The sequence below is a fragment of the Schistocerca cancellata genome, chromosome 1, assembly GCF_023864275.1.
Source record: "Schistocerca cancellata isolate TAMUIC-IGC-003103 chromosome 1, iqSchCanc2.1, whole genome shotgun sequence".
NCBI lineage: Eukaryota > Metazoa > Arthropoda > Insecta > Orthoptera > Acrididae > Schistocerca > Schistocerca cancellata.
Window position 1 is genome coordinate 949,093,839 of NC_064626.1, and position 24,910 is coordinate 949,118,748.

The 24,910-nt window shown below is 42.1% G+C and overlaps 1 protein-coding gene across 1 annotated transcript in view; it reads left to right on the forward strand.

Moving 5' to 3' along the window:
* The window catches only part of LOC126162745 (CD63 antigen-like), a 48,973-nt gene extending 24,266 nt beyond the window's left edge, over nt 1-24,707 (forward strand). Inside the window, exons 3-5 of the mRNA XM_049919428.1 lie at nt 6,890-7,060; nt 17,620-17,802; nt 24,204-24,707. Coding sequence (XP_049775385.1) covers nt 6,890-7,060; nt 17,620-17,802; nt 24,204-24,296 — 447 coding nt within the window. The 3' untranslated portion in view covers nt 24,297-24,707. The remainder of the gene's footprint in view (nt 1-6,889; nt 7,061-17,619; nt 17,803-24,203) is intronic.
* Nucleotides 24,708-24,910: the final 203 nt, after the last annotated feature.

Here is a 24,910-nt window from a genome sequence, read left to right on the forward strand (position 1 = left end):
GGTGGATGCATGTATCCTCGCTAACGGAGGACATTTTGAACATTTCCTGTAACAAAGTGTTTTAAGTCACGCTGGTACGTTCTGTTGCTGCGTGTTTCCGTTCCATGATTAATGTGATTTAAAGAGAAGTAATAAAATGAGCTCTAACATGGAAAGTAAGCGTTTCCAGACACATGTCCACATAACATATTTTCTTTCTTTCTTTGTGTGTGAGGAATGTTTCCTGAAAGTTTGGCCGTACCTTTTTGTAACACCCTGTATAACCTAATAACCCTGTTAACTACACTAAAGGCGAAGAAGACTAATGCACTCTGGTGGCCGTTTCACGCATCACAGAGGAATGTAACTCCAGTCATTTACATACCTGCCGATGGCAGGTACGTGTATGAAGTTTGGTATCCGCCTATGCCTAATGGATGCTTCACTTTTTTTGTCAGACAGTTTATCATCGATTGGCGTTATTACATATCCCGCGAAACCTAATTTCATTTTCATTACGACCATAGTTTACTTGCAAGATCACATCAATGGAATGTATAATGCCTTGAAAAGAAGTAGTAAGATAAATATCAAAAAAGTAAAACAAAGGCGATGTAATGTAGCAGAAATAAATCAGGTGAAGGTGAAGGAATTATATTAGAAAACGAGTGACTAAATATAGTAGAAGAGTTTTGCCATTTGGGCTGCAAAAAATGTACAGTGCTAGAAATAAAAAGGATTTAATATGTGGACTGGCAGTAAGAAAGAAAGCTTTTCTGAAAAAGAGAAGAGTGTTAACATTGAATACAAATTTAAGCGTTAAAATTTTTTTTCTGGAAGTATTTGTTTGGACCTTGTACAGGAGTCAAACATGGACGACAATCAGTACATCTAATAAGAAAATAGAAGTGTTTGAAATACGGTGCTACAGAAGAATTGTGAAGCTCTTATGAGTAGATAGAATATCCAGTGAAATACTCAATCGAGTTGGGTCGAAAAGATCTTTATACTAAATCTTCACCAAAAGAGGAATTAAAGTGATAAGAGACATCACAAAGCATCAAAGAATTGTTAATTTGGTAATGGTTAGAAGTGTGCAAGATAAAAATTGTAGAGTGAAACCAAAGCTCGACTAAGGTAAGCAGGTTAAAATGGATGTAGGCTGTAGAACTTATGAACAAATGAAGAGACCTGTGCACAATAGAGTAGTATGGAGAGGTACAGGAAACCAGTCTTCTGACGAAGGACCACAGCAACGTGCGGTTATTACTGCGTCTGCTTCTCCAGTTTGTTACCTTACTCACTTGTTTGCTTCGTGGCCTCTTCTAAAAATTTCGAAAACATGTTACTCCATTTCTCGCTGAACAGCCCTCAGTTTTTGAATGATTTCTGCATTCGTCTTTCTCTCCACCCGCACACTGTAAGATTTCCTTTCCAGATGCATCGCAGGTTTGTAATTTTGTAACTTTTTTTTGTATAACGTTTCCTCCAGCTTTAATCATTTCTAAAGGAACACTAGGAGCTTTCCCGTTCTGCATACCTCCAATGGCTTTGGAGACTTCACCAATCATTACTTTTCTGTTTATCTCTTGCACAATATAAGTTTTTTTAAGAAGTTTCACGAAATACGTATTTGTGATGTCATCCATAGGACTCAGTGCCACACCAAAATCGGCAACGCTCATCGATGTCATAGACATTAGCGATATCGCACTGCAGTCCGCAACGACGAATGGGAGAGGCTGAAGTAAACACGCCCTCTCTCTCAGCACAGCAGCGGCCTCGCACCGTGTCCGGCATAGAATGGTTCAAATGGCTCTGAGCACTATCGGACTTAACATCTGAGGTCATCAGTCCCCTAGAACTTAGAACTACTTAAACCTAACTAACCTAGGGACATCACACATATCCATGCCCGAGGCAGATTCGAACCTGCGGCCTGCGGTTCCAGACTGAAGCGCCTAGAACCGCTCGGCCACCCCGGTCGGCTCGGCATAGAGCCGATTGTGGAAGCGTTCCGCCCAGTTCGTGATGACTGTGATAACACCATCACAGTCGTACACGAGACTGATCTTAACTTTCACCATACTGGGGCTCTGACGCACTTTCGAATTCCAGGCGAACCATAATGACGTCATTTGTTGGACTGGCGTTTCAGTTGCGTCATTCGCTTCAGAACTGTTCCAAAGATTCGACAGGCAGTAGGCTGCTCCATTAGTACCATCAACAGAACAGGCTCTGCTAATGGTATACTACGCCTTCCACATCGCTGGCAACGGGTTCTACACAACGCTGGTGACTACTCTGAAGGACAGTAACAGATAAAAACATGTAATTCTTTTGTATCGGTTGTGAATAAATAGTTGCCACTATTTAAGTTCCAACCCCCGTAGCTGTGTTCTTCCATTTGAGATTTTCTTTTGCATTCTTTGTAGGTGCTATGTTATTTGCTTTTTGCATATATTTCTTTGTTAAATAATTACTCCTTTGATCCGTGCTTGTGTAAGCCGCGTTTCTTAAGACGCATTGATCCTTGTTTTATCGACAAGACCGCAAATAGTCACAAGTAGCTACATTTCCTCTCAGATGTGCTACGCAGTTATCGGAAGGCACGCCACTGGAAATAAGGCAATCCATGTTGGACGAACACGGCAGCTTCCCCACCAACTCAGCATTGATAATTACAGGGCTTAACAGAACATTTGGAGACCGCCGGATGAGTTGCCCGTGAGATACAAAATGGCCTTCAAACTTACGAGACTTAACTCCATTGCGGGTAAATTTAAAAAAAAGAAGTCTACAAGGAAACAGCGACGACTCCCGAAAATGTGGAATGCCATTTAACATGGGCCAGTGTTGTGGTGAGTCCAGATTAAGTTCAACGTGTAGTACTGCCTGTACTTCCCGCTACAAAGCATGTATCAACACTCAAAGTCAATGTTCATAGCACTTGATGTGCCAGCCATACTAATAAATACAGGTATAGTACTTGAGTTACGTATTTGCTTCTACAGTGTCCAATCACATTCATGTGACCATCTGCTAAAAACATGAATAACAACCTTTTGCAGCGCAGACCAATGCAAGACATGCATGAAGAGAGTCAATGAGGCTCCGGAATGCACCGACAGAAATGTAGAGCCATTGTTCCTCCAGTGCTACGGCCAAGTGCGCTAGGTTTCTTGGTTGAGGATCTATGGTGCGAACAGCACAATCGAGGTGATCCCATAGGTTATCGACTGTGTTTGAATCCAGTGAGTTTGATGGTCAGGAGAATGGACTAAACTCATCCTGGTGCTCTATGATCCACGAACGTAAACTGCGAGCTGTGCGACACCTTGCATTGTCCTGCTGGTAGATGCTCCTGTGCTAAGGGAAAACAAACTGCATGTGGATGTGGACACGGTACCCAAGGACAGATGCACACTTATTTTGATACACTGTGCCTTCCAGAATGACGAGATCATCCAGGCAATGCCCTCCCGCCTGGACCCTTCCAACGATTGTTGCATGGTGTTTGCTTCAGACGTTTCACGCCGTACACGCCAACGGCCCTCTGTCTAATGGAGTTTAAAACGTGATTGCTCTGGAAAGGCCATCTGTCGCCACTCAGTGGACGTCCAGCTACGGTATTAGCGTGCAAAATGCCCTTTGTCGCCGATGAATAGCGATCAGCATAGATGCATGAACCAGGCACCTATTGCGGAGGTCCATACGCATTCGCTGTAAATCGCCAATGGTAAACTGTGATATCGCCTTGGTTCATCTGGACGGTCAGTTGCCCAATAGCTGCACGTGTGTTCGCCTGAACACATCTCTGCAGTCATCGTTTCCTCCTGTCATTTATGGCCCTGGTGCACCACAGTTGCCTTGGCACCAGTTTTAGATAGCTCCATTTTGCCACACATGGTTACACTTTAACTACAGCGGCACGCGAATAGTTTACAAACTCAGCCATTTCGGAAACGCTTCCGCCGTTGTCCCGAAATCAAATGATCATGCCCTTTAGGACGTCAGATAAATCGTTTCATTTTCGCGTTAGTACAACGACTACACTGTTTTCCGTGTTTCCCCGACATGTGGGACTGATTTACACTCGAAAAATACTTAGTTCCAATTTTGGCCGCCAGGTGCAAATCTGGCGCTGTGAGTGCAAGAAAGAGATATAAAATGTTTCTTTACGCAATGGTTTAGGAACAGTACGTGGTCAGAAATAGTCAAACAAGTGGAAAAGGCAAAAAGTTTATTTTATTATTTACCGCCGCTTGTACAATTTGTCCAACATGAGCACTGGAGATGTCGACGAGATGCTGTACAGCGCCAGATTTGCACCTAGTGGCCAAAATTGGAACACATTTTTTCCTTCGTGGATAGGTTATGCTTTAACAGTTTAACACATGAGCATATCTATCAAGTTTCGCTGGCATACGGTAATTACAGCCCGCACTGGACCTTCGTGCGTAGGTGCGCTTTAATTATAACCAACCGGTATATATAGAAACCCCAAGATAAAAATCACCGTGTTAGGTCTGTAGAAGGTGGGAGGGGGAGGGGGGGCATGCCACCAACTGCAGATTGCCAGCTGAAGCACGATCGATCCATCGTCGTGGTGGCTCAGTGTCCGCGTACTCACTTATCGTCATTGTGGAAGCGTCGTGAAGAGGCATCCTGTAGAAGAATGAAATTATCAGGACCCTCTTGCAACTGCGGCATCAGTTACAATTATAGAATGTCGATGGTACCCTCTGCAAAAAGAAAGGTCTATACACTTTTTGCCTCGACAAAACACAAAACGCGTTAACCGTTGGGGATCCACAGACACGTTCATCGACAATGTGGGGATTCTCTGCTCCCCATATTCGCACATTGTGCTACTTTCTTTGCACCGTTTAGGTGTTAGGTAGCCTCACTGCTAAAAATCATCCTACAGATGAATTCATACTATTCCATTAAGTGTGCATATCAATTCAAACCTGTTTCTGCAAACGTTTGTCACCATGTGTAATGGCTTGGAGCAACTGAATCCAATACGTTTTCATTTGCAGGCGTTTCCTCGGTTCTCTCCGATCAGTTGGTTGTGGCATTCCTAGCTCGAGATCGACACGCGACGGTGACTTATAAGGACCTCTAAGGAAAGTTACCTTGATCCAATCGACCTGTTCTTCGTATACTGACAGCCGCCCAATACTTTTGGCTTTAAAAAGACGTCCTGTTTCCTTAAACTTCTGTATCCATCAGTGAATGGATTGTCTAGTAGGTATAGCGTTCCGAATGTAGTTCTGTATTGCCGATGCACTGCGATTCCGAGTCGCTCCTGTAGAACTCCATCATGCAAAATGCCTTCTCAGTTGGTCAGGCAGCCACGTTGCTGGTGATCACTGTAACAAAACAAACATCTCGAGTCGCTGTTTTCAAACACAGTCATACAATGAGGTGACAGAAGTCGTAGTACAGTGATATGCACATATACAGATTACGACAGTATCTCGTACATAAGGTATAAAAAGGCAGTGCACTGACCGAGCTGTTGTTTGTACTCAGGTGATTCATGTGAAAATGTTTCCGAGGAGATCATAGCCGCACGACGGGAATTGACAGGCGTTAAACGCGGAATGGTAGCCGGAGCTAGACGAATGGACATTCTGTCTCGGAAATCGTTAGAGAATCCAGCATTTCAAGATCCACAGTGCCAAGAGTATGCCGAGAATACCAAATATCAGGTGTTACCTCTCACCACGGACAACGCAATGGCCGACGGTCTTCGCTTAACTATCGGGAGCTGTGGCGTTTGCGTAGTGTTCTCTTTGATTCTCTTTGCTAACACACAAGCAACACTGCGTGAAATAACCGCAGAAACGCGGGATGTACGTCGAACGTCTCCTTTAGGATAGAGCCCTGAAATTAGTCGTTAATAGGATATGACAGCAGACAACCGCCCCGAGAGCCTTTGCTAACAGCATGACATCGTCTTCAGCGCTTCTCCTGAGCTCATAACCATATCGGTTGGACCCTAGACGATTGGAAAACCGTGGTCTGGTCAGATGAGTCCCGATTTCAGTTGGTAAGAGGTGTTGGTAGTGTTAGAGTGTGATACAGGCTCCACGATTCCATGGACTCAAGGTGCCAACAAGTCACTGTACAAGGTGGTAGTGGCCCCATAATGCTGTGGGCTCTCTTTACATGGAATGGACTTGGTCCTCCCGTCCAACTGAACAGCTCACTGACTCGAACAGCCATTCATGGATTTCATGTTCCCAAAAAACGATGGATTATGGATGACAATGCGTCATGTCACCGGGCCACAACTGTTTGCGACTGGCTTGAGGAACATTCTCGACAATTCGATCGAATGATTTGGCCACCCAGATCACCTGACATGAATCCTATCGAACATTTATGGGACGTAATCGAGAGGTCTGTTGGTGTACAAAATCTTGCATGGGCAACACTTTCGCTATTATGAACAGCTATGGAGACAGCAGGGCTCAAAATTTATGCAGAGGACGTCCAACGACTTTCCATGTCGAGGAGGTCCAACACGATATTTGGAGGTATCCCGTAACTTTTGTCACCCCAGTGTGCAGTTCATTACCTCAACACAAACATCTTTCACAATCACTTGAAAGTGTCTAGACCATTGTGAAAAATTTTGGGGGTCATGTCTTGACTGCCTCACATTGTATGAGTAATCATACACGCATCAAATCTTAGTTGGATCACCTGAAAATGGGAGTACGATGCTCTGCCGAAATATCAATTGATTTCTACCGTTCCAATTAGTTTCAAACACCCTAGATTACTATTGTTGCATATTGCTGAGGAGTTATTTCTGCATCGCAACATGAAATAGCCTATTCTATATCTTCTCAATAGGAAGACGGAGGAAGTACAGCGTATGCCTTGCTTTCAGTACGCGGCCCTGCTGGGCGCGGTGTTCATAGCGGAGCTGGCGGCGGGCGCTGCGGCTGCGGCGAGCAAGGACCGCCTGGAGGACGTGCTCAAGACGTCCATGGAGGACTCCCAGAAGCACTACCAGAACTCCACCATCGAGAAGACCGCCTGGGACCGCCTGCAGACGGAGGTACGTGACATCCCTTTTCGTGTAAGACCAGCAGCTCAGCTTCTAGACTAAATTAGTTCATTTCGCCACAAAACAATATTTGACCGAGGATTTCGTTGGATATTTTGCTGTTATCCTCATTCACGAACACAGAATTAATTTCTCGTGTCACCCAAAATAGTGAGGCGATGCCTCTACTCTTGATGATATGAACAGTGTAGAGTGTTAGTTGGATTTTCCCACTTACCCCATGTGGCGCGTAAGTAATGGACATTGTCGTTCTTTTGGCTGTGGTTTCTAGTACCACGAATTTGAACAGCATTGATCTGTGTTCCTGTAGCAAATGATCATTCATACATTCGGAACTGCTGTCCAGCAGTATTCTTCTGGTAGTGTAGAATGCGGTAATGTCCATTCTTTCTGGTGCCTTCACCACTAGCAAGTGCCCTGGCCGAATTTGGGCCAACGCAGCATCCCACGTGGAACTTGGTTGAAAATCACGGGCGTAGCTGATAAGTAAGTTGTTTACTCTCATTTTCACTGCCATTTAGATAGAAAAGTCTCACGACACAGCGCTTGTGCTGTTCGAAGTTGAGCATGCACTGATAAGCCAGAACATTATGACCACCGCCCACTGTTACGTTGTAAGCCGACTGGTGGCGTTGCGGGCCAAGAGTATGTAAGCGGAGCAGAAACGGATGGGGAATCATCCTAGCGGAGATATGGGCAGCAAAAGTGGAAATCCATTGAGATAAGCGACTTCAATAAAGGGCAGATTATTATTACGCAAAGTCTGTGAATGAGTATCTCGAAAACGACGAAGCTGGTCGAATGTTCACTGGCTACTGTCGTAGGCATCTACGGACAGAGAAAGAAGGACAGTGAAACTGCCACTCGGCGCTAAATGGTTGGACATCCACGACTCTTCACAGAACGTGGGGTTCGAAGGCTTGTTTACTCTGTAAAGTAGGATAGATATGATCTGTGGCATCTCTGCCAAAAGAGCTTAATGCTGGTGTTTCGGAGCACACTGTTCATTGTGCGTTGTTGAACATGGATTTCCGCAGCAGACCACCCCAAAGTGTTCTGATGTAGACCCAGCGACGTCATCAGGTGATGAATGGTGGCTTGAACCATGCAGCTGGCGACGGACGGAGGCTGGTGGGAGCAGTGCTATGCTATGGCAGTCATTCACCTGCGCTTGCACGGGACCTGTGATAGTAATTGAATACACACTGACAGCTGCAAACTACCTGCATCCGTTCATGCTTGATGTCTTCCCCGACGGTGATTTCATCTTTCAGCAGTATAATTGTCAGCGTTTCGGCGCGAGAACTGTGCTACAGTGGTCTCAGGAACATTATAGTGAAACATAGATTCTCGCCGACCGAATTCACCTGATGTAAATTGTATGGAAACCATCTGGATCGCTATCGGGTGCCGTTACCTCGTACGCAAATCAGCGGCCCGTAATTTACGCGAATTACATGACCTGTGCGCAGACATCTAATGCCACATACCTCTACAAATCTACCAACCAACTGTCGGACTTCTGATACACACAGTCAGTGATGCATTTCGTTCCAAAGACGGACAAACAAGCTATTAAGTAGGTGGGTATCATGTTTTGGCACATCAGCGTATGACCAACGATGACCTGTGGTCCACCCATGTAGACTGATTTCTCTGTCCGAGGCGAATGTTTCTTAAACTTTTACAAATTACAACATAGTCCGTTGTAGGCTGTATGTTAATACTATTCTTTTAATTTGTGGGTTTAGCTAATTTGGACTATGCGACACTTTCAACACTTGTGACACCAGCTTACGTACATCCAATACTTACACAATGTAAAAGGGGATGTACATAAGTTGATGTGCTTGAAAATGATGCTAAGTCGAAGTTACGTAATCCCACAAATTAAATAAAGTGCATTAATATGCAATCTAAAACGGACCATGTTTTCGTTTCTAAAATATTTAGAGGCTGCGGATGCACGCGGAAACAAAATTTCAAGCTTCTTACATGTGCTGCGAGAAACAGCGTTATATTTGCTCGATGTGCTGGAGACTACTCTCGCACCCAGTAACTTAACCGCCAGGTAACTTAAACGCCAGGTGTCCGTAGTGTAGCAGATCTGTGTCGGAGCCCAACATGTTCATGTTCGTCTGTTGTATGGAATATATTCATTACGTGATATTTATTCAGGATCTGGAGCAGCTTGATCATAGGAGCCTCTGCGTAATGTGTTACTCTCAGTCTTGTGACGTCTTCCTCCGTCTGCTTTACTCGTATGTGGTTTCTTGCCTGATTTCTCCTCGAGCGGACTCAATGCTCAGCCAGCAAGAGGACTCGGCAACTGCTTTCCCAACTCTAACATCTCCCACTACTGATCGAGAGTTGCTCTTCTGTAAGCACGTCCTATGGTGCTTCAGCAGAGGAGAGCTGTGCTCCTGTATTGATCAGCGACTTGGCACTTCACCAAAGGATGACTAGTCCTTAACTCACCAGGCGTGGTCTCTCAAACCACGCGAGAATTTTCCAAGTCGCTCTCGTAGATCAGTTATGGCGGAACGTTTTTATACACCAACTACCCTCTTTTAATCACCAACCCTACAAATTATTATTGTCAGTGGCATTATCGCCATATTTGGTCGTTGTTGATATGTGTTGCTGGCATGTGATGGGGTCTCCTAGACCGTGCCTCGTGAACTACGCACCTGCTTTGATCAGTTCAGTACAAAACGTATTAGCAAGAATATGACAATTTCACACACTCTAAGTTCGATGAAATTTTTAGTCAGTGGATGGAGAATGATGTCAATAATAAAGAACAAGAAGTAGAAGAAGATAAAGATTTTTCAATGGCCAGTGATCACAATTCTGCTAGTGAACAAGAGGAAGAACTTCAGGATAGCGGTGATGAGGACCTTTCTATTTCTCCAACAAAATACTTAGTGTTATTTAAAAGTAAATGTGTTCTGAGTGTTGGTAAAGAAAGTTGTAGATCTCAGTACTGAATATTAATTTTGCAGCCTTTCTTTTTCTGGCTATCGAGTTCAGTTTTTACATGCAAGTTTAATCCCTGGAAACAAGTCTTACGCGAAAATTTGCTTTCTAGAGAGACACCATAATTTTTCAGAACGTAAATTTCAGTTCTCTAACAGTTCATTTTGTGTACTATTGAAAAAGCTTCACAAAAGTATGTGAATTTTGCTTGTAACAAAAATAAAATACTGTAGACTTCATTTAGTGCCACCAAATTAACAAGGAGTATTTAAACATCACTTACGTAGTTGTAACCATAAATGTTACATAACATAAATTAAATTTTCAAATGATTTACAGCTTAACTCTTGGTTGAAAAATAGGGGTCTCAGGCCCACAACTCGTAGTATACGTTAGAGAAGTCACCTCGTGAGTTAAGTGCTAGGGAACCTCACGAAACGTTGCTATAAGACGGCGCTGCTATTCGGATGATAAGCTAGTCACGTTTAATCTTTGAAATTAGACACATAGTTTCTAGCCGCGTTCATTTCTCAGTTTTTTTATAGTGCGGCATTGTAGAGTATTGGCGACACATCTTTACTAAACCCCATACCTCTATGCATAGCACTTTCTGGCATATTCTCTCTGGTATCTGACAATGGCCTTGGTCATTAGCGTTCAGGCATTAACCTAGCTTATCAGCTGCTTTGGTCTCGTATATCTCATTCTTCAAGCATGATGAACGAGTTACGTTGCACGTTCGTAACCGGAGTTGAAACCCTTGACTAACACTAACGTGAAGATACCGGACCGATATCTTCATGTTAGCAGCTACCAACACCGATCATAGAAACGCTCTGTTCTAAGAACCTTGGTGCGATGAACGGAAACCGTTTCAGACTGAGAAACCTTCCGAAAGAACTGAGTCAGTAGTCAAGGTAACAGCAAGGCAACAACAACCAACAAATTTTGCAAGCCATTTCACCGAAGATATATAAGCAGATGGGCTCCGAGAAGGACACGAAAAAACTTACATTTTACAATTCTGTGGCTTAGTAACAGGAAAGATTAGCCAGCTCCTGAAGAGGCATAAAATCGATTCAGGCTACCAGCAAGAATTCGAGAACTCTTGAGATCTATGAAAGATGATCTAGACCTCAAAACGCCAGAAATAAACAAAATACCGTGTGAATGTGGACAGTTAATCATCACGTGATTGCTGTTGCCGTTCTCATATATCCGCTCCTCCGTCTGTGCCATACACTGTTCGTGATGCCCCCGCCAGACAGGCTGTACGCACCACTGAATAGCGCTGTATAGAACACTTTAGGTGTTACCTATTCTGTTATGTCAGCGGTAGCAGAGCGTGTTCTGGAAAATAGAAGCAGCATTGCATCCGGCGACGTCTGTTTGGCACCGGCAACAGAGTCATAACTGAAGCGATCCCTGACAGTACCCTCAACAAAGATGGCGACCTGCAGCTAACCACTGCTTGGGACCCGGCCATCGGAAGGCTGAAGCGGATGCCCCGAAAACATTACCAATTGTGCCAACAGGGTGAGCACTAATGATGCTACAGATGGTAACGCTACTATACAGGGTGTTTATAAACGAATATCGGGGTTTTAAAGCTTTATAATATTTATTACATTAAACTTACAGTTATAAATGATATGTCAAATGAAAGAGAACTCGAACAGTTGTGTTTGGCACCAGTACGCATGCGCAGCGCGCAGTGTTTCCGCCGCAATCCGCTAGACAGCGGTAGTAGCGAAGATGGCGACTAGTGAACGGAAAGCGTTTTGTGTTTTGCATTTTGCACAGACCGAATCTGTAGTTACTGTGCAACGTGCATTCCGGCTGAAGTTCGGTTGTGATCCTTCAAGTGATAATAACATTCGTATATGATATCATCAATTTGAAGATACTGGTTGCCTTTGTAAAGGGAAGAGCACAGGACGACCAAGAGTTAGTGAAGAGGGTGTTGAGCGAGTGAGAGAGTCGTTCACTCGTAGCCTAAAGAAATCAACCCAGAAGGCAAGTTGTGAATTACAAGTTCCTATATCAACGGCTTGGAAAGTTTTAAGAAAACGTGTACAACTACATCCTTACTGTTTCAGTTATTACAGGCTCTAAAGCCGGCATACCGTGGATTACATGCCAACTTCGCAAACGAAATGTTGTTTCATGACGATGAAGATTGTCTGGATCAATTTGTCTTCAGTGATGAATCGACATTTCACCTTAGTGGACATGTTAACACTCACAATGTGCGCATCTGGGGTCCAGAAATCTTCACAAGGTGGTACAAATGCAATGAGATTCCCTTAAAGTTATGTTTTTTGTGCCATATCCTGGTGGAAAGTTTATGGGCCTTTCTTTTTTGGTGAACCTACTGTAACTGGCACTTCTTACCTTGATTCACTAGAGCAATGGCTTTTCCCTCAGTTAGGAGAAGATGAGCCAGAGAACTTCATTTTCCAGCAAGATGGTGTGCCACCTCACTGGCATAGCAAAGTACACAATTGGTTGAACTTCACTGTACCCAAGCACTGGAGAGGCTGCAAGGGGCCCAATGACAGGGCTTGCTTTGCATGGCCTCCATGTTCACCCGACCTGACGCCATCCAAATTTTTCCTTTGAGGCTTCATCAAGGATCGTGTGTACGTGCCTCTGCTACCAGCAGACCTCCCTGAATTAAGAAACTGGATTGAAGCAGCTGTTGCTACAATCACTGAAGACACAATTATCAACGTTTTGGAAGAACTCGGCTATAGACTTGATGTGCCGTGTGACAAATGGTGCTCACACTGAACATTTATAAGGTTCATGGTAAAACTGTTTGAGTTGCTCTTTCATTTGACATATCATTTATAACTGCAAGTTTAATATAATAAATATTATAAAGTGTTAAAACACCAATATTCATTTATAAACAACCTGTATAAGAACTGCAGCAGCAATATAGCGACAGTCACAACCTGACAATAGTCGAGGAACTCACGGACGAAACAATTGACATGGTTGGAAGTTTTAATCACCACATAATATAGATTCAATAGATTCACACCAGCATCAAGTTTCAACCCTGACATACCATTCAATGGAAAATGGCCGCTGTGTCATTTTCTGCCAACGACATCATTCTCGTGCAGCGTGGAGGGGCATGGAGTCAGCACACCGTTCTCCCGATCATTGTCTGCTCCCCAGCCACTGGATCTATTACTGCTCCCTCAAGTAGTTTCTCTGTCGACATCACGAGACTGAGTGTTCCCCGTTTTAGTCCTCCTACCATGGAAATGCCATGCAGTACTCGCAACTGAAACCGGTTCCTCTGCATGATAATCGTGCATGCTGGCCACTCACAATTGGAGGCAGACATAGGTTCATGGTTACTCTAAACCATTTTTTACGAATGACTCGACCATTCCTTTAACACAGCCTCGGTCAATATTCTTCCAGAACCCTGCCCAGATGAGCTATTGCTCGCCTGCTAACGTCAACAATACGTTTTATTCTAATCTACCTTGATTCTTCACGATACGGTAAACGCTCAATTTATGAACACTGCCATACTATTTGTAGAAATCTGCAATTGTGTCTCAAGGCAGTTCGTTGAATTCTTATGTAGTGGAATAATGATAGTAGATTTACACTTCTTGGAATTTCCTCGCTCCTCCACATTGGTTGTAGGGTAAGATTGTATCTAGTCATTAGCCTTACACATCAAAATCTTTTCGGACATTCTGTTCTCTCCTAGCCCTTCTTTATACTTTAACTTATCGACCATTACTTTGTCTCAACAAGTGGTTCCAACGATTTCTATACAGTACTATTAGTGCAATACTTAATAACAGGTTTTTATAATATGTGTAACAGGTTAGTAAATGTACTATCATGGTGCAGTTAGAATTTCTCACTATTCAAAAATGTCGTTATAATGAGTGTGATTCCTGTTTTCGATTCCTTGTCATGTGTTACAACTGTACATCGTATCTCGGACACAAAACAAAAATAGCGAACTTAGTCATTCTACTGAAATGATGTATCCGCTGTTGCCTCAGCCTCACGACTACGGAGCAGGAAAAAAGGTGTGAATCCTATAGTGTCTTGCTTCGCTATACACTGTACAGCACTTTGTCCAAGTGTTACAAATACCAAACTTACTTTGTTAATCGTGCTGAAGGCCCTCCCGACTGCGAAATCTACTTGTTCATAGGATCTACTCGTGTTGTCTGGGGGAGTATGCACAACCTCGCAAACTGACCGTCATTCTCAGCCCAAAAAGCTTATGTATTAACATAAATTACTTAGGTGCCACTGCAAAATCTACTGTGGAGTTCTATAATTTATAGGAATCATAGTTTCTTGTAAACAGAACTAGACGAGCCACTCTTGGCTGGAGTCAGTCAGTCCCAGGTTATTCAGAACAAAGTTACCCTCCTAGTTCGAAAACTCTAGCTTCTAGCAAATGCTCACATTTTCTTATTCGTCAAAATGACATTTGATTTAGTGGTATGTGAAGTCACTACTCTTTCATACATTGGGGTTGAACCTTAACTTTATCGACAATATTTCACAGTTCGTTCAGGGATTTTTTTGTAATATGTACGTGGTCTGTGGCAGTTTGTTGTTGATAATTGTATTTCGTTTGACTTCTTCTTCCATTTATCCTCGTATGTATATTTCTCTGGAAATATCTGCACAACAGCGCAATTGTCAACTGTGTGCTCTGTGTGACCTGCTTGTGCACAAACTTGTTTCATTCACCCGCGCCACGGTACATGCTCTTGACAACAGCAACGTTCACTTTACTCTTCGCCCATTCAGTACAGCTAGCTTCTGTGTTGGGTATGCTGTACGTTGATAGTAATACACAGCAGTATAGAGAGACTTGCCAACGGAGGGCTGGCCTATGTGCATCTCCTGTGTCATACACTGGATGCAGCGGAAGAACAGCACACCACCATTGAGTCATCAGCTTCCACAGTGACGGTAGTCACATCGCAGTCCTTTGCATGGCCTGATAGGTGTTGCATTACTCTGTTTGTGTTGTACATTTTGGTGATTGCTTATAAGAGGCTGTTTCACTATTGTGAAGACTTTGTCACAAAAACAAAGTTAATTGGGGTAACAAAGTGGACAAATAATAATTACACTATCATTCAGTAATGAGCTACTAGAGAGCATGGATGCCTTACAATAAAACACTAAGAAAATATCCCTGAAAAATCTACAGAATTTGTTGAGTTGAGGTACAGTCTGTATTTATCATTGTGTCTCCCATCGGGTAGACCGTTTGCCGGGTGCAAGTCTTTCGATTTGACGCCATTTCGGCGATGTTGATTAGGACCACACAACACCCAGTCCCTGAGCAGAGAAAATCTCCAACCCAGCCGGGAATCAAACCCGGGTCCTTAGGATTGACATTCTGTCGCGCTGACCACTCAGCTACCGAGGATGCACATTGTCTCTTGTAATATGCTTATAATAAGTTCACCTTTTACCAGTCGCAATATGCATTGAAAGAAATATTGGAAATGGTTTTTGAACAATACTTATTTACGTTTACATTCACATTAGCACACTGTACATGTCCGTGAAGAGTGGCAGAGGGCAATCCTTTCCGCGATACAATTATGTGCTTATTTTTGTATGTAACATAATAATATTGCTACATAATTACGCTGTGCTACATAATTCGTTTAATTTGCTGTGAATGTATTGACTTGACCAGAACTATCAAAATAAATCAAGGATTTAGCTCTTTCACATAGCATCCAGTACTGTAACTTCCCTCACTGTTCTCAAATTGAGAGCATCTGTTGTATCTGTATGAATGCATTGTCTTACAGAGACATAAACTGATAAAATTATTTCAGGCTTACACCCGCATCAACTGGTTCAGTAGCCACGAGCTTTAGGATGAGAGGTCCTCAGCCATTGTCAAAAGGTGACTGTCCTGTTGCTAGAATTTTGATGATGATTGGGTCCGTAGCGTTCGTGAAATATTTAAATGAAGTGATTCCGCTTTAGGTTGTTAGTATATTATTTACTGCGATTACAGTTTCAACACATGGTCATTTTTCAGCATTGTGGGATGTTGTAACCTATTCAATGACATAAAGCTGCCTCATACTGGAAGGTAGTTTCCAACAGCGTAAACGTAAATACTTCTGGCTTTGTAAATTTGGCCATGTTCCATAAACAGTGCGAGCAAACGTTAGAAATTTGATGAAGTGGCTGCAGATGTGAAAAACAATTAGGTCAAATTTTTCGTGTAACATGCGTGGTAGATGGATCACAATGCTCTTTGTGTCTTTACGTCTTTTTCGCTATTGTGATCCATCTACCATGCAAGTTACACGAACATTTTGACTTGAGTGTTTATCATGTCTGTTCTCATTTCACTAACTTTCTGAAGTGTGCTTACATTTTGTATGGAAAGTGCGGATAAATTTACAGTATCACAGGTATCTGCGTTTACACTTCTGGGAACTATGTTCCAGCCTGTCACAGCTTCATGATATAGAGTGGGTTACAACATTCCACAATACTTGAAAATGAGTTTTGTCGAAACTGTAGCCGCAATACATATTATTTCAACAGCCTAAAGCGGAATGACGTCTTTTAAAAATCCGCTATGGCGATTGCTTCCATCTTCACGTAGCCGTGTTACTGCCTTGCCTGTCGCATCACTGCTGTCCGGGCTAGCGTCACTGAACACAAAAACGCGAAAAACTGTTACTGTTTGTAAGTCATTTCATCGATGACACGTAAGCAGAAGGACCGCAAAGAGGACGCGAAGGGGCTTTCCTGTTGTTGTTCTGTGGTTCAGTGACACGAATGCCTCTTAAGAGGCATATAATTGATTCAGGTTTCCAGCAAAAACCCATGATACCCACGGAAGATTATGTACGCTCGGGAGATGGGAAATACAGTGTGAGCGTAAATACTTTTATATCTTGCAAACTCTGTAAGCAACTGAAGACCACCGTGAGAAATGTTTCTGCCTATGACCACAGCTAGGGCATCCCGAGAAAACAATGGTAGCAGAACATGTTTTGGGAAACGGAAACCAAGGTACGTTCGACGAGATAACTAACATTAAATAGAAAAATGGTTTCTGGGATAGCAAAACAAAGGAAGCAGTAAAGGTAAAAATATCTGACAACGCTCTCGATAAAGACAGCGGTTTGCAGCGAAACATAGCTTGCGACTCGGCCATCGGGAGGCTGAAGCCGGCGAGCAACGAAAACATTACCTTATGTAGCGCTGGAATGGGTACAGTGACATCACAGGTGGTCTCATGGAAACTGAAGCAGGAACGACGTAACAGACACCACTTGACAATAATGAAGGAGCACTCGTCCGAAGGCTCGTGATGTTTAACCACTTTACTCAGCTGTAAACTCTGGAAAATTTTGTTAACCTTACATACATTTTGCGTAGCACGTAAAACTACCCTTGGACACTTAATGTGTATCTTCACCGAGAATTTCACTTTAAAGGTAACAAGTACAATATTGAGTAAGAATATTGCACTATGCTGTTTACAATACCGCAGTTGATTTTCATGTTCATCTTCACAGCTTACATGTTGCGGTGTAGAAAATTCGCAAGAATGGAAGCCTCTTCCTCCAAAATCCTGCTGTGCAGACCCAGACGTTTGCCAAAAAGTTTACACAGACGGTTGCCTAGAGAAACTGAAGGATGAAGTGAAGAGCAGTGCATTGCTTCTAGCGGGAGTCGGTATCGGCATTGCCTTCATTGAGGTAAATAATCTTAAAATGTTAATTTTCTCATTCCCATAATTTTTAGACCATATTATTGATTTTATAGTTAATATCTAAATTAACACTTGATATTACCACTTTATACCTGTATTATCTTTCTGAACCACGTGTTCAGAAGGAGAGTTGAGATATTTTTGTGTAATACTTATTTGCCTGTCACCAGTTCGAATCCAAACTTTTTGATAGACATTCCAGGATATGAGTGGGGCACATAGTAACACTAATATATAGTCCATCTTTCCCCACCGAAGTGTCCCGTACATGTGGCTGTGTGAATGTTTATGGAGGTTAGTGTTATTATGAGTAATATTAGAAATGAAAGGAGAAGAAATGGTGAAACACTATTCTTACTTCTCTACAATATTAGGAAAGAGACCGCAAAGGTAAATTCCGTCACTCTACAATAAAACTACCAACAATATGGTGTGTATCAAAAAGGACTTTACAACTGTGAAAACGCAAATTTATTGATTCTTTTACTTACAAACATAGTTTTGGTGTGACTTTACAGCAAATTACATCAACGTTTTTTACCTTATATCTAACCAAGTTCAATGTGACTTCCATTAGCTACGCAGCACGCATCCCATCTGAAGTCGATTTCTTGCTAAAGTAGCTGGACCACGTCAGGCGCGACTTATTTAGTTGCGAGGTAGATTCTGCCGCTGAACTCTTGTAGAGAAACCGGTAAAGTTGGAACAAACAGGGTATATTTGATAAGTTCCCAAAAAAAAAAAAAAAAAGTCAAGAGGTGTCAGTTTCCGTGAATGTGAGGGCCATGCAATTGACCCACTTCGGCCAATTCACTTAGTAGGAAAGCGGACATTAAGAAATCCGGGATGGTGGGGATGTAATAGTTTTCTTAACACATGCCAAAAATTCATATATGGGACGCTCAGCTCTCGAGAAGCACGCCACTTCGATATTGCAGAACAGTTCATAAAACTTTGACTCACTTTCTCTATGACGTTGTCAGACGCACAGGGGGTGACCTGAGGATTAGTCATGTCTTACCAAACATACACTATCACAAAATTATTTAAGGCACTCATAAATGCAATTGGGTGGATCTTTGCCATACTATGTAAAAAAATTACGGTGCACGGTTGTAGCAGGCATCGACCCTTCAAAGCAAAACATTCAGGGAGCATGCTTGGGACCGATGGTAGAATCCTTCTTTGCTTGTTCAAATGGCTCCGAGCACTATGGGACTTAACATCTGAGATCATCAGTCCCTTAGAACTTAGAACTACTTAAACCCAACTAACCTAAGGACTTCACACACATCCATGCCAGGATTCAAACCTGCGACCGTAGCGGTTCCAGACTTAAGCGCCTAGAACCGCTCCGCCACACCGTCCGGCTTCTTTGCTTGAACTCCCGCTAGTGCCTGGGGTGCCGCGATACTGTACTATCGTAACAAGTGAGTCAAAATTTTATTTATTTTCCTTAAAGATGAAACCCAGATCAAGTGTGTAAGTCGTATGAATAAGTTTGTACCAATTTTAAAAGTTGTAAAGTCCATTCTGATACACCCTGTAAATGGCGTCAACCTGAAACATACCTGAGAGGCTTGTGACTTACGTGGAATATTAGCGCAGAGTCTAGCTTTAAGTAAAAATAGATAATCGTCTACGTTTCTCTTTTCTCTTGCGGGCGCTCGTAAACTGGTAGACCCCTAATGATGAACATGGTTCCTCAACTGGTATACGACCCGACCAACTAGAGATAAGTGTCGCCGCCCTGGCATGAGCTATATATACGGCGGGGTCAGAAACAGTCTGAAAAGTTTGTAAGCGTGTTGCAGGATAGGCAGTGCTGAGAAATAATTGTTAAGAAAAAAATTCGATACGTTGCGCCATTTCCCCGCCAATCATGTAATCGCCCGCAAATGTACACTACTGGCCATTAAAATTGCTACACCAGATTATAAACGGGCATTCATTGGACAAATATATTATACTAGAACTGACATGTCATTACATTTTCACGCAGTGTGGGTGCATAGATCCTGAGAAATCAGTACCCAGAACAACCACCTCTGGCCGTAATAACGGCCTTGATACACCTGGGCATTGAGTCAAACAGAGCTTGGATGATGTGTTCAGGTACAGCTGCCCATGCAGCTTCAACACGATACCACAGTTCATCAAGAGTAGGGATTGGCGTGTTGTGACGAGCCAGTTGCTCGGCCACCATTGACCAGACGTTTTCATTTGGTGAGAGATCTGGAGAATGTGCTGGCCAGGGCAGCAGTCGAACATTTTCTGCATCCAGAAAGGCCCATAAAGGACCTGGAACATACGGTCGTGCATTATCCTGCTGAAATGTAGGATTTCGCAGTGATCGAATGAAGGGTAGAGCCACGGGTCATAACACATCTGAAATGTAACGTCCACTGTTCAAAGTGCCGTCAATGTGAACAAGAGGCAACCGAGACGTGTAACCAATGGCACCCCATACCATCACGCCGGGTGATACGTCAGTATGGCGAAGACGAATACACCCTTCCAATGTGCGTTCACCGCGATTTCGCCAAACATGGATGCGACCATCATGATGCTGTAAACAGATCCTGGATTCATCCGAAAAAATGACGTTTTGCCATTCGTGCACCCAGGTTCATCATTGAGTACACCATCGCAGGCGCTCCTGTCTGTTATGCAGCGTCAAGGTTAACCGCAGCCATGGTCTCCGAGCTGATAGTCCATGCTGCTGCAAACGTCGTCGAACTTTTCTTGCAGATGGTTGTTGTCTTGTAAACGTCCCCATCTGTTGACTCAGGGATCGAGACATGGCTGTACGATCCATTACAACCATATGGATAAGATGCCTGTCATCTCGACTGCTAGTGATACGAGGCCATTGGGATCTAGCACGGCGTTCCGTATTACCCTCCTGAACCCACCGATTCCATATTCTGCTAACAGCCATTGTATCTCGACCAACGCGAGCAGCAATGCCGCGATACGATAAACCGCAATCGCGTTAGGGTACAATCCGACCTTTATCGAAGTCGTAAACGTGCTGGTACGCATTTCTCCTCCTTACACGAGGCATAACAACAACGTTTCACCAGGCAACGCCGGTCAACTGCTGTTTGTGTATGAGAAATCGGTTGGAAACTTTCCTCATGTCAGCACGTTGTAGGTGTCGCCACCGGCGCCAACCTTGTGTGAATGCTCTGAAAAGCTAATCATTTGCATATCACAGCATCTTCTTCCTGTCGGTTAAATTTCGCGTCTGTAGCACGTCATCTTCGTGGTGCAGCAATTTTAATAGCCAGTAGTGTAAAAGGCCCGCCACATAACAAGTCTCAGATGGCGTTCGAGACTGCTCAGCCTTTGGTCTACCGTACCACGTACAGTTTTTATATCACTTTCTTGTTCAGTTTTAGGAAACCAAATGAAGAACACGTTCGGTGCACCCTCTATGGTGAGCCCCTTGAATTTAAGTGTACAATGACCTGACTGGCTGACTTCCACGCTGATTAACTCGGAAACGACAACGTATCGATTTTTTTTTATTAACAGTTATTTCTCAGCACAGCTTACAATGGGACATCCTTACTATCTTTTCTGACTTTTTATATCCACCATGTATAAAAATGTTGACAGTGTAGCGATGCAGCTGGACAAAAAATGAATTCAGCATCTTGAAGATTCAGCAGAAAATGGAAGGTTCTTGATACATATATAACTAATAACTAATTAAAATGCCAGGCTTCCAAAATCATAAGAATATCAAAATCACAAACTTGAGAAATTTACAGTGATCAGTCAATGCTCTTATTGATTTCTATACAAACCAGTTGAGGAACCATGTTCATAATTAGAGGTCTACCAGTTTACAAGCGCCCACAAGAGGAAAGAGAAACGTAGATGTTTATGTGTTTTTATTTGATGTAAAGAGTGTATCAAAAACAGTCATTAGATTTGGCATGTCCATATTTCTGAAACTAATAAACATGTACAATGAATTTTGTGTTTTGATAAACAGGAAACTCAAAAAGTTTTTTTTTTCATTATATTTTAACTAAAGTTCAGTCTTGATCACAACACTTATGTCTCAATAACATAGGTGACCGGTGATCTCATCAGTTAACTTCATATCAGCTGAAGAGAACTCCGCTTACCATCCTCCAAGGGAGCCATGTTATTGAGACATAAGTGTTGTGATCAAGATTGAATTTTAGTTAAAATATAATAATCTATTGATCACTGTATTCCAAAAATGTTTATCAAAATGTTTTTTTCATGCCTTTTCATAGGTGTTCAATATGCCCCCTTGAGATGCAGAGCATATGAGTGTACTAATGCAGTATTCAAATTGTTCCCATACTGCAGCGAGCATATCTTGAGTTATAGCTTCCACAGCTACTGTTATGTGATGTCTCAGTTCATTCAATGTTGTTAGTAATGGAGGCACATAAACAGTCTTTTATAAACCCCTACAAGAAGTAATCACATACAGTCTGGTCCGGTGACCTTGAAGGCCAGTAACATAAGGCTGAATCATTTGGTACAGTGCGACTGATCCACTGTTCAGTAATCATTTGATTTAAAAATTCCCGCACTTCCAGATGCCAGTGTGGTGGTGCCCCATCCTGTTGGTAAGTGAAATTGTTCGAATCAGTCTCCAACTGTGGGAAAAGAAAGTTCTCAAGCATGCAGAAAGTTCTCAGGTATGGCAGATGTGTTCGACGTCTGTGTCAGATACTCGGGGACAGTCCTGTGATTTGGCTTTACACAAACAACCTGGTTCTCAGAATTGTTCATGCCATTGTCTAATGCTTTGTGCTGTAGGAGAATCCACACCAAACCTAGTATGTAAGTCAGGCTGAACAGTTATTACCGACATGCACTGTGCAAAACTTAGAACACAAAACCCTTCCTTTTGTCCCAACTCCATTTTTATTAGAACTGAAGTGGGTGCACACTGCTGCTACCTAGCAGGAACTACTTAAAACTTGAGTTTGCTCTTTCCAACAGTACATTGTTCATGCACATATACAAATAACATAATAGTTATGATTTTTTAAAATCTGATGATTCTTTTTGGTACACTCATTATTTCTGAGGTGAGAAACTGCCTGTTGGCATCTGTCTCGGCTTCTTCGGCAAATCTTTGTTTGATTTTTCTGACATTTCCCTGCTATGAGTGGCTGACATTGTGAAAGCTTCACCCTCCTTCTCTGATATTGGACTGGAGTCAAGCTCGCAGCCTTAGACTGTATGTACCTGTTGCGCCAATGTCCAAGGGCTATTCTGTGGTCATATCCGGTGTGGTTGTCCCCTTGCTACCTACAGCGCTCGTTCACTACAGCATGGAAACCTGGGATCCGCTCACCTTAAGGCTTCCTTCTTTCTTCTTGAAGCTATTGTCATGTTTGTGAATTAATATGAGGACAGACATGTGATAGTTTACACCTGGAGAGAAAATATAATTGAAAATAAAGCATATTTGCACAAATTCTGATTCAACAAGGTTGGCAAAGGAAATCAGGCATGTCCTAACCTAACCTAACCTAACCTTCCAAATGAATGAAATGAGTGTTTGTTTCAACAGATTTAGTGTATTTGATGTAGGACTAATTCTACTTGACAAAGCAGAGGCTTAAACTTCTTTCTTCTCAAATAAAAGAACATAGGCTCAACTGCTACATGTCCTGGCTAGATCTGAAAGCTGAATGACAAATGAAAAAAAATTCTCTGAGCCTTTGTTTATCTATTTGAGTGCGATTCTCAGGAAACTGGATCCTTTCTAATGTGCCTGGGATTTTCAGGGAAGAAGTGCTGCAGCTAACCAACACTGCCCAGGACTATTTAAGGCCTTTAAAAATGAAAACTATCCCTTGGTAGCTAAGAAAAAGAAAAAAACTTCTTAATGCTCTTGTGAACCATTTATGATATTGGAATTAATTATCTTTGCATAAATGTGTGTTGTCTCATGTGACCTTTATTGTATTACAGAAGTGTATAATAAGTATATCATTTAAATTGATGATGTACACTACTAATGCTATCAGTATTTATAATGCCTGTTATAAGCAATCACAGCAGTTGAATACTATACTCTCAGATCAATTTTTTTTCAATTATTGCTGAATAAAACATATTGATAACAAACTAACTTGTATATTGCTGCTACTGATTGAATGGACCATTAAATTTGTGTGGTGCGCTATGATATGCACATACAGAATAGCAGGGTTTTTACTGTTATTCTTTCTGACAGGTTGCCAGTTTTACACTTCACTCATTTTCATTTTGCTAGATGAAGTTTCTCCTTTCAACCATAAGCAATAATAAAAAAATTTTTGTATGAGTAACTGCAAGTGTTCTTCTCAAGCTTTAACAACTGTTTTTTCTCTTTTTCAGCTTGCTGGGATAGTCCTGGCATTATTCATGGCCACGTCCATTAAGAAAAGTGTTGATGGTGGAGGAGGAAACAGTGGTGGTGGAAATGAGTGAAAATTTTTTCAGTGCACACCTTGTATTGAAAAATTAACAATATTTGCTTTTTGTGTGCTAAAATGCAATGTTATTATTGAAAACTGGCACTTTGTGGTCACAGTTTTTTAATGTTAGGCATTAACTGATTTGCACATTTCTATTTTAAATGCATCTGATAAAATACTATCTAGAAATCATTGGACAGTTTCTGAATTTTCTAGTATGTATCTGTTGACACTTCTGTATTGTCTCCAGATGATTTTATATATCAAGAACACAAAAAAAGATTGTGTGTGTGTGGAAAACCAATGGAGAATTATAACAGATGTAAATATTTTACTTGTATGTGTCTTAATATGAGCTAACCTGAACATTGTGAATCACTTGTATTTGTTTCTTAAAAAGTAAAATTAATAGAAAAAATATGAATCAAGAAATACACATCATTGTTACAGAGCTACAAACTTCCATTTAGTTCAGTCATAATTATATGGCATGCTTACTCTGGTTAATGAGAAGCTATAAAGATATAAGGACAGTCAATGAAGTATAATAGAAAAATAATAGAAAGAAGATAAGAATTTCTGGTCAGATACTTACTTTACTTTACTTTCTGCATCTGGGCGAAACTT